We start from the raw sequence: 13,820 nt of genomic DNA, 5'->3' as shown, positions 1-13,820 counted from the left end.
TCTTGCCATTCTGGGTCATGATCCATCCATCCATCCATTTATCCTCGCAGAAAAAAAAAGGGCCAGGAGGGAAAAAAAAAAAGCAGGAATCTAATTTGCTTATGTGTCAGCGTACTGCCAGAAATATATGTTGAGTGCGTGTCTGTATGTGCTCCTGGCTACTGTCAGCTATCCCTGTTTGGCATCACAGCACCATATGCCTGTCTGTGGGGCCTCGCTGATGTGCGCCACTGCTGGAAGCCAGCCTGACCGAACGCAGTACAATGACAGCTTTATGTTCAGGTAACATGCATGCAGCACGCTGGCAATTACTCACATCCGGCAGCCCTGCGAGCTGCAACCACGTGGGACATGAAGTACCTACCACTGACTTACAGAGGTGGGACAACAAGAGTTTCTTGCCTGCAGGGTTAGATTTTTTTTACCAAAAAAATGTTTAGGTTTTCTACAGTTTTATTAACATCTAAATCAGGAGTAAGGCCAGAGGGGTGGGGGAGTTCTTCTGACAATCAAAACAAACTACTACACCTCAGTCAAATGGTGATGGCCAGTTGAATTGTTTCTTCTTTTGTTGAATAGCTGAACTGCTATAATTTGTTTGTGGTTGTTGTCTAGTTTGACCATCTTGCAATGTATTAAGGGGTGAGTAGTCTTTACCCGTTCACACATGCATTCATATATCTTTGGTGAAGATTGTGGCCAAGTGTGCAATCCCTACCAAAAGTTTCAAAACCCAGTCCTGTGCTGAAGTGTGGGTGGATGCAGACTGAGTTCATGTTGCAGCAATATATCTGTGCCAACGCATTCTCAAAACAAACTCAGTCATGAGTCAATAAACGAGTTCTTCTCTTGTGGTTCTGCTTGGCAGCCCATGACAGGACCTGTTGGGTGAGGGCGACACTAGCCCACCGGGGCTGACAAAAGGCTGAAAGGATAAACAGGAATCTACCACTAACAGCACCGGCACAATCACTAACGATGACAGAGATGCCCTGTCACTGATCCGTGTTTATCCACAGGAGTCTGATAACCTTGGTGAGTCTTAATCATGAGCCCGGGTCAGCCTTCCTACCTGTAACCCATCCAATCTGTGAGCAATCAAACTGCTGCCACCATAACACAGGGGTTGGATCAGTTCATGGAGAAGATAAGTTCTTTTTTTTTTGTGGTGCAGTTTTGCAGCATGTGTTTTGGTAGGACAGTAACTCAAGTCAAGACCAATGAAATTAAAAGGTAAAGTCAGTGCTCGTTTACCACTACTACTATTATCATGAATATACGATACAATCACTGTTATTATTGCTTTATAAGGCACGCGCAAAGGTGCATTTGTTGACAGCTGGTCCCCAAAACAGAAACAAATCAACGGTATTTATGCAATGAATGAATGAATCATACCTTGGTTGTCCTCGTCCATGACTGCAGCCAATAAATCAAAATCGCCCCCTAAAAAAAAAAAAAAAAAAAAAAAAACTTCCGCTGTGCAAGCAAACGTTCAATTTATCGTGCAGCGTCCTAATTTCCAGGACGCATCGGGTGCACAGGTAGTCTCACGCGCAGGGTCTTGTATTCGGGGAATGTTGTGGCCATTGACAAGCTCCCAGCAGCGCCTCGGCTCCTCCGGCCCCCGTCAGGCTGAGCGGCGGCGTGTGTCTGTGTCGGAGGCGGTTTGGAGGGTTCGTCCTGTCGCCCACAGTGGCCGAGCGCCTTGTCGTTATCCCTCCAAATGCGCCTCCACTCCACTAGTGTCTGGAGAGAGAGCGAGCGAGAGCGCGTCATGCGTCAAGTACGCACGTGTGCAACGACAAGCACACGGCCATGACACCGCGAGTGTCCTTTCAAAATAAAAGGGCCCTGCTCAACCCGATGCGCTGAAAGCGGGTCTAAGCTGTTACTTTGAAATAGCAAACCGGACGTATGTGTCATATCGTCACGAGGAATCGACAGTAGGCGTTAATCCCATCCTGCCTCCTCCATACAAACCTGTCAGTGATCAGCCCTCACGTGACTCCGGGCTGTGGTGCGATTAGACCAGAGCAAATATATCCATAAAGTGTGTGCTGGTTATAATGGATGGATTATGCTGCGTATCAAGCCGGCAATTTAACTCCGCGTGTGTGTGGTTATTTCAGTTTAAGCTAAGCAAGTAATTGCAAGGAAACATCAAAATGAATGTGAAAAAAAAAATGTTTAGTCTTAGTTGTGTCTGTCTTGGTTCTCTGGAGCCAGTCCTCGCCAGTAATTGGAGATTATGGAGCACACAGTGGTGTAGTGGTTATAAACTGTGGTTCTACTCCAATGGTGGTTCTACTCTACTCCAATCTGTTTTGAGTTTTCTCACGAAGATCCATCAATCCTCTTCTATAGCACTTTATCCTGTGCAGTGCATAAGGGCCGGGTACGCCAGTCCAAACACACAGACACACACCGAGTCGCCAATGAACCTCACATGCATGTTTTGGACTGTGGAAGGAAACCAGAGTACCCAGACACTACACACACACACACACACACACACACACACACACACACACACACACACACACACACACACACACACACACACACACACACACACACACACACACACACACACAGGTAATTTTCTGTGAGCGTACATACCAAAACCAAAACAGTACCATGTGATGCTGTCATCAAGTTTAAAATTTTATGATAATCCATCTTTGTTCTATTGTGAATACATTATAAAATTGTGACATTTGCAAATCATTAAAGCCTCTTTTTGTTCAAATCTTGCACATTGTCCCAGTCTTTTATTTCATACCATGTATTCATTGGTCATTATCTATTTCCTGCAGACAGCTGAAACTAGCATTTGCCTTCTTACTTTTATTTACTTAGTGGACCTCAGTGGGACATGACAGCGGGTCCTCCACATTTCCCTGACAGCAAAAGGAAATAAATTACTTTCCTCATGGTGACTTCTTTTTCATCTTCAGAGGTGGATGCTTCAACAGATGGACTATCTCACACTTAAAATAACATTGGTTCACTCTGACAGATGAAAATAACTTCATTAAGCATGATCATGATAAAGTTAAGAATACCTGATTTGAAGCTGATGATAGTATATTTTCAAGCTTTATTTTATTTTTTAATCCGTAGAGGACATTGTATGCTTGCATGTTTCTTTTGAGGTGCAGCTAAAAAGTTTTTTTAAATGTTCTATCATTGAAATGCAATGGAGGTATGGCACAAAACTTGTATGCAGAATTTACAGTGAAGACAACTCATTGTTTTATTTCATTCTTACCAGATCAGATACTGAAAACAAAGAAATAATATCCAGACGACATTGCCGTGGTATTTTATATCAGATATGTGCACATTTAAAATGTTGAAACTGTCTGAAACCTTTAAACTTATCTAAGTGAAGAAACACCAAAACAATTAACTTGTCGGCTAAATGATAGTGTAACCTTTTTGAATTGACTTGTATTTGTAGTTATATAATGCTGTGACTCCAGTTTCGTCTGATGTTTCCTCTGCATGTAATCTCATCTTAAAATGGAATCTCTGGTTCATCAGGCCGTGTGGATACAACATTTAAGTGACACCAGGATCACTTTAACGGATGTTGAATTTTGAGTGTCAGACAATATTGATTCAATGCTGATAATCAAATGTTCTTACAGTAACGTGTCGAGGCCAATGTGTGCCAATAACATATCCACTGGTACTGAAACAGCTGCAGGTTGCATCCGAATAGAAAGAGTTCAGTCCAACGCGTGAAAGCCCAAATACAATCCAGATGGGTACGTCTGGATGGGACTCTCACATCAGCAGGGTATCCATCAGGTTAGGAAACAGTGAGATGGGAGCTCAGACACACACAGAGAAAGATATTTGCCGAGCTTGTTTCTGCAACACACGCGGTTTCAATTATAGCATTCCTGTGTCCACAGAGGAGGAGGGGGTCCCGCTTCCTGTGTGCATGACTCAAATGGTCAAGCATGAACAGATGTTTTAATGTATTCATTCATTTGTTTATTCATAGGTGTCACCTTTGGACAAATATTTCAGTCTCAAGTCTCACTTTTAAACAAAACGACCGTCTCCAGTCATAACACCAATCCGTTCTCATGGAGCTTTACGTCCCTGGAAGATTGTGAAGTTAAAGCTAAAACTACATTTCACATGCAAAAAACAAAAAAGTCTCACTTTGACAGATTATCAGAGATGCAAATGTGAGACACGAGCAATTTCTCTGCAGCTCACTGACACATTACAGTGTATTCTACTGATCACTGTGTTGCATAAAACCAGGAATCCAGAATCTTCTTCAGCTTCATACAAAATTGCGAAAACGAGACACAGACTGAAAAGTTTAAATGAGTCTGGGTTTTTTTTTTTTTTTGCAAGTTCCCATCAGCAGTGCCAGAGGATTACACAATCCAGTGATCCCCCTCAATCCAGTGCAATCCACCCTGGTGCTGAATGACAAGAGCAGAAAAAAAAACTGTATTTGTTTCCTCTCCACTTAGATGCGAAGCACTGCTTGGAAAAAGCTCATCGTGTGGAGAAGAGCAGCGGAAAGTCTGCATTGTTTTCTACATTTTAATGAGTGTCGTCTTCTGGTGACGGGTTGGTTGTGAAGACGGAGAAATAACGACTGTTTACTGTCGGGAACTCGGAGTGAGTGGTTGTCTTGGTCTCCTGCTCTCAGCCCAGGAAGCGTGTTCCTCACTACATCCCCACCAGTTATTAGGTTTTACACACGAGGTGGCTTGATGCAAAGCAGTTAGCACACAGAGCGAGCCCTGATTTGAATACTCTCTGTGTTACAACCGGAAAATAGGTCATATGCATAATGTTGGCGATAGCTCAGGGAATACGGCTTGACAAACACAGTTTTACTGTGCATTTATGTCATTGTTGGACCTGTCACACAGAGCATCCGCACATGAAGTCAGACTCAGTTGAGTTTAAAGCAATTAGATTCCTGCGTCCGCCTCACACACAAATGCAGTCTCTATGCTCTCGTCGACATAAATGTCATGCTGATGTGTTCATGAGTCATGAGAGGACTCCGTGTGGCCCAGATATCCCCGGCAATGAGAGAAAACACAAACGCGCAAATGCCATTTTTTTTTAAAAGTTTGATGTCAAGAATATCACTCCGTTTCGGTGCGTTTAGGGCGTGTTGAACTGATCGCGGTTCACTCAAGCCGCAACGGAGGCCACAAAGTTACCCGGACAACCCTCCCTGGCTTGAAGTGAACATGTGCAGGGTTGCCTCTCGTACCGCGGAGCGTGCGCGCCCCCGGGGAGACGCACGTCTGGCAGATTAGGCCAACCATCATGGGAAACGTCTGCGGTACTCCTGACCGACTTCACGTGACCTGATTGAGCAGCCAAACCACTTCATATGCTCCAGTCATCACGCCAATGGCCAGAGGCAAATCACCTCCTCCCTGCAAAACCCCCGCTGACCCCGCCATACAAGATCACACAGATAAAGTAAAACGCCCATGCATGCCCCGCCTCAGTTTTTTTTTTTTTTGTCTTCATTCTTTGCTAAAGTCCCCTAATGTATTGTGGAATTAAGTGGAATCCCTGTTCATTTAGGTATCCTTTAAGTCTCAAAGTCAACGGATGTATCCCATTTTTTGATGAGTCAGCAATTGCAGCTCAATTTAATGAGGATATGGGGCTCATTGTCACACGGGCAACTCCTTCATTCCACTCAAACATCAATCTCCGATCCAGATTGTTATTCTTCCCATGTGAACACCAAAGAACAAAATACTGTTCAATCATGTGTAAATGGTTGGGTAGTGGTTAGCACAGCTAGAAAGATGTGCTTCAAGTCCAGACTTTGGGGCTTTTCATCTCCCACCGTTAACTCCCAATTTCTTTTAGAGGATATCAGCGTGTCTGACTCCTCAAATCTCTGTGTTTCTCTTGTAAATTGGATCAAAAAATGGCCAAGAGAATTATACCTACTCTGTCAACAGTGGGTCTGCTGACACTATGGGCCCCAAACATGTCACGAGGATAACTCATCTGGACTGTGACATTTCCAATTCTGCCACGAACAGGTCAAAGGTTTCACTAAACCTGTGTCCTTTCTCAACACGATGGATGGACACAAACGTCGGTGGCTCACCCTGGTTGTTTTATAATGGCTTCATTGAGGATATTTTAGGCCGTCATTGTGGGAACAACAATTGGGATGTGTTTTTTTCCTTTCTTTTTTTTTGCTGATGCTCTGGAGTTCCTAGCCCATATTTGAAATGCTGGACTAGACCTAAACCAGGAGATACGTTCACGCTTCACATGTCTTTCCTGTCAATTTTTTTATTTTGGGGGTGGGGGTGAAGGGGTTAAATCTTTGGGTGAGGACATATGTGTGACAGGGGGTCAAAGGAAGCACAGTTCCACAGGATTTCCTCTTTGTTTTCCCCTTTGGTTTAATTTCCAGCTCTGTATCGTGGCCAGATCTTTCCTGCCACCATGTGACTGAAGGGCAAAGTTGAGTTGATTTTCTGAATCCAAAGACACATATGAGTAGAGCCTTTATTTGTTCCGTACAAAGGCAGCAGTGTAGGTCTGAGAAGTTGCACGTAAAGCTCCTCGACCTACAGCAGGTACGCGGCTGGAACAGGCCAATGAGCTAATTCATCTTGAGTATATCACCGGCAAGTTTATACTCACGTTTTACAGTCTTGCAACCAATACTTTAGTTGATTAAACGTGAATAAAACCGAAAGTAAATGAAACCCATAGACATCACTGCAGTGATGATCAATGAAGAGATTACACCATCAGCATGCAGGCTTCAGAAGACATGGGGGTGCAACACGCAGGATCAAACAAGCACGAGATAAAAGCGCCGATGGCTCAACTTTGACCCTTTAATTCCACAGTATGAAACATAAGCTTCTGAGAGTCGACACAAACAAATGGGAACATATTGTGTGTTTGCGCCGCTGTTGCCGCAACAAAACTGTGTCATTCCGGGAGATTTGAGAGTCGCCAAAATAAGATGACGCTGCGCTCGCAACAACATGAAGCCGAGCAAGTCCAATGTATAGAAACATGAATCCACAGTGACAAAAGAAAATAAAGTTCACACATGAATACAGAAAAATGGCATATTATAACGCCTCCCGAAAATAGGAACAAAGCTTACAGCATGGTTGTGTGGCCTATTTCAGTTTCACAATGTGACGACGGATGATATAAGCTTCCATCCCTCTTCCTCCGACTCCTCTTCCTCCACGCTCCCCTCTCTCTCTCTCTCTCTCTCTCTCTCTCTCTCTCTCTCTCTCTCTCTCTCTCTCTCCTCCCCCACTCCTTTGATTCAGTTTTCAGGTCAACTTGGAGCTCATCTCAGCACCTGATCTCATCCTTGTTAACATTTTGCATATGCCTCGCTTCCCGGGTCAACAGCATCTGAAGTGAAATTGTAACCTCGGTTGATTTGAATCCCACAAAGAGGACGTTAAAATCCCCTCTCCAACCGAAACACCCCCCCCCCCCCCCCCCCCCCCCCCCCCCCCCCACCCCAAAACCGGGGGAGGTGAGAGGCTTTTAACATAAGTCACAGTTTATAGACTAATGCATCAGGACTAAAATCGTGTGGATTAATGTTTGATTACATTTAACATTAGTAATCCGTTCTCCATGCCCTCACACGCGTTCATGTGTGCCATTTAGAAAATAAAATAAAATAGAACTCATGCATGTCAGTCATGCAGTTGGACGTGTCATTTGCTGAGCAACCAACTAATTGTAATTTGACACACTGGAAGTCGCCTTGCACGTATGAGAAGGTTGGTTTTCTTCATTTTCTGTGTTTCTATTCTCCCGGTCGCTTGAAGAAATGACCCCGAGCTGCTCCAAATGATTCACATGCACAGAACAGAACCTGAACTGAAATGAACCAAACTGATGATTGGAACACAAACCAACAAACAAACAAACAAACAAACAAACAAACAGCAACACTGTGCTGGATAATGAGCATCTCTCCAGTGCTTAAACAACTGGGTAATGAGGTTAAATATATTCACATCTTGACTGAGAAGAGGAGCGTTTACTTTCTACCGCTGGAGGATTGTAAAGTTCGACTGTTGCAGGCTTTGGGAACCCCCCCCCCCCCCCTAAAAAAAAAATAAAAAATCACTATCAGCAGTTTAACATTCAGGATGACATCTAAAGTTTATTTGTGGAAAAGACAGCAAGTTGGAGGCAAAGGCTGCAAAACTGTAATTAACCCTGCAGAGAGGTAAACAACAACAACAAAAAACCCACTGCAATCCAAATGAATTGAAACACAAATCAATTACACGTGTGAATAATAAGTTCCTGCAGAAGTGGGTCGTGCATTAAAACCCTGCATTGCAGCTGTAATTGAATCCCTGCCATTTGTATTTGCTGCACTATCGCCCGCTCACACTCGGTCAAATGAAACATGTGAGCTGCTGCGAATGCCAACGGCTAAAACTCTGTAATCTTCATTCAGCTAACCCCCCCCCCCCCCCTTTTTTTTTCTAAGGGTACAAATGGTGGTTGGTTAAAAGAGAGAAAGAAAAAAAAAACCAGAGTAAAGATAACCCGACTTATCTTTCATCTATAGATCCCTCTGTCTCTCTCCATGATAACCCTATTAAAATATTTCCTGTACCAAATCCCCGAGAAATAAATCCTCTTTTATTTATTTATTTTTCTAGAAAAGGGGGGCAGCCACGGAGGTTTGTCAGTCAAATGGAGAAACGCAGTTGCCGTGGCAACCAGTGATGGTTTTACGACTGTAGCATCAGAGGGGCTGCTGGTTACAGCAAGTTTACTGGGGACATGTTTTAAGCAGCGAGTCTTGACTTAAAAAGAAAGGCACAGTCAAAGCCAAATATTTCTCCGGAGTGTGCTCACGCCTTCTGTAAACACAGACATGAATGTCATGGGATTTTAATTTAATTATTTTTTTTTTTAAATATATAATTGATGGTGAGAAGAAGCGAAAGAAAGTATGAGTGAACTAAGATTGGTGACACACTTTGAATGAATGAAAAGCAATAAATCACTGCAGGAGTGAAGCTGATAGTCATTCATCACGACTGGGCCTTACAACAACAGCATTTCTTCTTTCAGCGGCAGATTAGGTGTTGTTATATTTGAGCTTTAAAGTCACTTCTTTCGTCTTCTTTTTTGTTTGTTTTTTTCCCCCCATGCATTGACACGTTAACTTGAAAGAGGTGGACAGGAATGTGATGGGCTGCTTCCCCCAAGTGGACACTTGTTACCACGACACTCCCTCAAAAAGCAGGGCTGAGATTTCTGGGATTAGATGATTCAATGAGCCATATAGAGGCGAGGTTACTACTGCACAGGGAGAATATTTGTCTCATGCAAAGAGTAGAAATCATTTATTTTAATTTCTGTTACGAGCACTTCAACGTATTTGCTCTTTTTTTTTGTAGATCTTAAGAACATTTTAATCTTCTTTAGCCTCACCTTTCCATCTTCCAGCTGAGGATGATCCCAGCTGACAATGGTTTCAAGGAAAATTACCTCCCATACATGTCAAACTGTCACAAAATAACATGACACACATGTATTTGGGTGATGGTTAATAAAAAAGTGGAGTTAGAAAGCGAATATCCACTGGGAGTAGAGATTTTGTTTTTTTTACATTTACAATTAAAGAATAGTGTACAAATGTGTTTTTGTATGTGTGTTTAAAAGATATGAAGAATTAAGAAAATAATAGTATTAAATGATTCAAATTGTTTTGGAAAAAACGTCCTTAAACTTGAATGAACAAATCATGCGCTTCAAGTTTAGATAATAATAAAAAAAACTAACATTATATAAGCATCACTCTGTACGTAAAAAACAGACAAAAGGCAGAAAAATGTGATTTTATTCATTTATTTCTTTCAAAATTCAATCATTCCCACCTTCAAATTCTCTCTCTCGCACATATTCCTCACAGAAATTAAACCTTACGACAAAGGCTGCTAAAAAAAAATAATAATTGAATTTGCATGTAACACATTCCATTAGCATCACCGTTCCTGTGCCACTGAGCGTGTGAGTGTGTGACAGCCCGTGTCTACAAACACAAAGACATGTGGTGTTGATGCTGCACGGCTGGACGGACTGTGTGGACGCACTGTTGCTGCAGCTGCGCCGAAAGACCACGTACCGCGCACGCGGCTTAAATAAACCTTTACGATAAAGCGCCCCAGCCGGAGAGGACAGAAAAACATGCTCGCACGTGTCATGCAGTGAAGATATTCGCTCTTAAAAAAAACAAAAAACAAAGTGAGATGGTTCCATGATCTGAGACGTTTACACCGAGCACCCAGTAAGCGTACATGAGGAGCAACTAAGTTTCACAGCCACAATCATCTTCTTTTTTTTTACTTTTCATTTTCACATCTATGCCAGTCCACTTTTTTTGTTTTTTGTTTTTGTTTTTTTCCCCAGAGTGCAGAAACCGAGCAGAAATCTTCCCGGACGTGTATCATCCTCCTCATCCTCTTCCTCCTCCTCCTCCTCCTCCACCTCGCCTCATCTCGGCCCTTCTCCTGCAAAGGCACTGAGCTTGTGTGACGGCAGCCGACGGAAACAACCAGCTGAGTCACTTTGTTGCATTGTCACGAGGGTCCGCGGGATTAAATGTCCTCTTCCTCCACATTTCTGTGTGCGGTCGGCAGGTGACTCTCACCGGCTGAAACATTGGCAGTGCTCACTGGTCATTGTTTTTAAGTGCACAGCGTCGATGACTCAGTGGATTTCAATGTGGACCTGGGAGGAGAACGGAGACTGTTAGTGAAATAAACACCCCAGCTGTGTGGAGAAACTTTAAATCGAGCATTTATAAAGGGATTACTGGTTTAACACAAAGATTACTGGTATGGGGGCGAAGTGCAAGGCCCACGTTTAAGAAGCGCAGATTTAAAAATAAAGAAACAATTTGGTGAACTCAGAATGGCAAGCTGACATTAGCTCATATTTATTAGACAGAGATTTATTTTTTTTTGTCAATGTGTCCACATCGAGCAGCAAATGTCTTTTTAGTATTTCTGTGATGCTAAAAAAAAAATAGAAAAATTTTAAATTTAAGCATGATTATGAGATATATCAGCAAAAATAACTATTCAGATTTGTTTACTTATTAATTATAAAGTAAAGATTAAAAACATTTACATTTAAATAAATATTATTTAACAGATTATTAATAACTTGAGCATTTGAATGAAAAGTGAACAAGTTTTCAACGGTATTACCGTTTGTAACTATGCTGCTTTGTACAAAATACAGTGACATTGAAAAATAAAAAATACAGAGAATAAATGTTTGATTTCGATGAAGTTATCAGAATGGGTCGCATGTCAACAATCGTCGGAGTTTACAGTGTCTTTTAAATGTGAATAAAATATATTCCTATCTGTGAATTGATTTCAAGATTTATTTTATTTTTTTAGTTTCCATTATTCGTTCTAGTATATTAGCATATTTTCCCTTTCTTTCCACTCTGGTTCCAGGATTCTAAGGAAGAGTACAGGTAGGAAAAACGTTTGAAAACTGCTCTCGTTTGTGGGAATCTTAACTACATTTTAACATAATTAAATTAGATTTTTAAATACTGTGATGCACCATGACATCTAGGGCATACCTCTGTATCTTAGATTTTCTCGTACGGTACGATTATATGTGACTATTAAATGTTTAAAATGCTTCGCAGTGATTTCCAAGGTGTCGTCACGTCGCAGACAAGCTGACACCTGCAATGGAAATTCATCTCAATCTTAAATTAGAATAAATTGGCTCGAGGAAGAACCAAATGTCATTTCATGCCATGTTCCGAATCTGAAGTGGACGTTTTATTAGATTATCCAAGGTTTGTTAAAAAAAAACACGTGGGGGGTGTCTTCCCCCCACTGTCAGGCCTGTGATCAACAGTCTGCTGTTTACATCACCGACCAGCGGAAGTAACATTAGACAGGTGAGACGTTTACCTGTAACCTCACGTTAAACATCATCGACGCCACCAGGTAGATGTAGGGGAATCGGATCCGCAGTCGCCACGCCAGATCGAAGAATATCAACAAAGTCCTGGTCAAGCCTTTGGAAAACACTCCATAAGTCCGACCAGCGGAGCCCGAGAACCGGAGCACTAAATAAGACAGACCCGCCATCGAGGCCCCCGTCCGTCCGGTGAGCTCTCCGTCACTGCGTCCGGTGGCGAGAACCGACAATGAAAGTGCTGAGCGAAGGGTGACAGTTCATATTTCTACCGAAGACGGACATGGAGATCCATTTTTTTTGTTTTTTTGTTTGCCGTTTGTTGTTCTGGCGGAGCAGCTCCACCCAGACAGCTCCTGTAGACTCCTGTTATGGTATCAGGCGGACTGAATACGGTGTGACACACGGAGCGAAAGAGGAAGCACGGAGCCCCGAGTTTAGACTGGCAGGAGTCAAACGCCGTCATAACATATAAATCAATACAGTTTTAAGCGTTTCATAAGTGTTCATTGAGATTATATCTGCTCTCATACGCTCCCTGAGTATTGACTAAAGTCCAGTTGATTCAGTTGCTTTCAGGTCACCCTACCTGGATGAATAAACATGGACATCTAGTGAGAACATGAGCTGAGTCTAAGAACCAAACAGACAGGCAACACGTTCCCAGTTCAGTGAAGATACCAGATTGATGTGGAGAAAACAACCTGGTGGTTATCATTTAGAATAGAATAGAATAGAACGTTATTTATACAGCACCTTTCACATGAGTCACAAGGTGCTTTACAGCACTAAAAATAGAAGAAGAAAGAAATTGATAACAGAAATCAGCCAGCATCATGTGTTTTACTTATTACACTTTATTCTTTGTTTTATTTTGACCCCCTCAGGACAAGTATTGTGTATGCAACCAGGGACAGTGAGAAGCAGCAAAAGTGTGACTGTGACCATAAACAATACATTCATATTAGAAAAAAATGTTTAACTGCAGTAAAAAGAAATAAGTGTGTGAACCAGAGAGTAAACCACCTGGAATTGAGAAACCAATTAAAAGAGCTTAAAAATATTCTTGCAATCTTATAATACTAGGTTCAGACTCCAAATATAGTTTATTTGATCTTTTAAAATAACATTGTCTCATGATTGAGCTTAAATAAAATGTCCTCATTCACGTTCATGTCACATAGCAGGAAGGTAAATTAATATGATATGTTCTACTAATAATGGAGACTATTTTACCAAAGTTAGCCAACATAATCATGGATGAAGAAAGGTCAATAAAGGAATTATCTCGTTTGAGAGTTGTGACTTTGTGTAATATAAAATTATATTGCATCATATCGTGATCATCTAGTGTAGAATTATAGCAAGTGATCAGAGTGCATTCATTTCAAATATTAACATTTCCCTAAATTTTAATTTTGGCCAGTTTTCCACATATAAATCACATGACACTTCCAAAGGTTAAAGGCGTGATTACAAAGTTAGGATGAAAACAAAGTAAGCCCCAGGGTGGACTGACATAATATAAAATGGTCTCCAGCCAGTTTATCCCTGCACAAATTAATATGACAGGAGAGACGATAAGATTTTAGAGAGCAGCCTTCCATGCCTCACTCAGGGAATATGATTTTTTTTTTTTTACAAAAAAAACATCAATTTTTAATCAGGAAGGCCTGTAACAGTGACGTCACCTCCGCCTCCCGTGTGACACCCTAAATAGTCCGTCTTCTTTATTTTCTCGTGTTTTGTTTTAATAGAGCAAGTGAAAGTAAAGTATTTTTCCTCATGATGTTATTTGGTAATATTTGATATTACACCAA

General features: G+C 41.8%; 2 protein-coding genes across 2 annotated transcripts in view; both read right to left on the bottom strand.

Annotated features, from left to right (window-relative positions):
- Nucleotides 1-1,751, bottom strand: part of cyth3b (cytohesin 3b) — a 33,803-nt gene extending 32,052 nt beyond the window's left edge. Inside the window, exon 1 of the mRNA XM_080487955.1 lies at nt 1,399-1,751. Coding sequence (XP_080344081.1) covers nt 1,399-1,417 — 19 coding nt within the window. The 5' untranslated portion in view covers nt 1,418-1,751. The remainder of the gene's footprint in view (nt 1-1,398) is intronic.
- An 8,139-nt stretch (nt 1,752-9,890) lies between these two features.
- smim10l3 (small integral membrane protein 10 like 3) lies at nt 9,891-12,368 on the bottom strand. The gene is made up of 2 exons (XM_080488391.1): nt 11,994-12,368; nt 9,891-10,779 (listed from the first exon to the last, which is right to left on the bottom strand). The coding sequence occupies exons 1-2, from the start codon at nt 12,171-12,173 to the stop codon at nt 10,759-10,761; spliced, it is 201 nt and encodes a 66-aa protein (XP_080344517.1). The 5' UTR covers nt 12,174-12,368; the 3' UTR covers nt 9,891-10,758.
- Nucleotides 12,369-13,820: the final 1,452 nt, after the last annotated feature.

Source organism: Lipophrys pholis (assembly GCF_963383615.2).
Source record: "Lipophrys pholis genome assembly, chromosome: 19".
Lineage (NCBI taxonomy): Eukaryota > Metazoa > Chordata > Actinopteri > Blenniiformes > Blenniidae > Lipophrys > Lipophrys pholis.
This window is presented reverse-complemented; position numbering and strand designations above follow the sequence as displayed.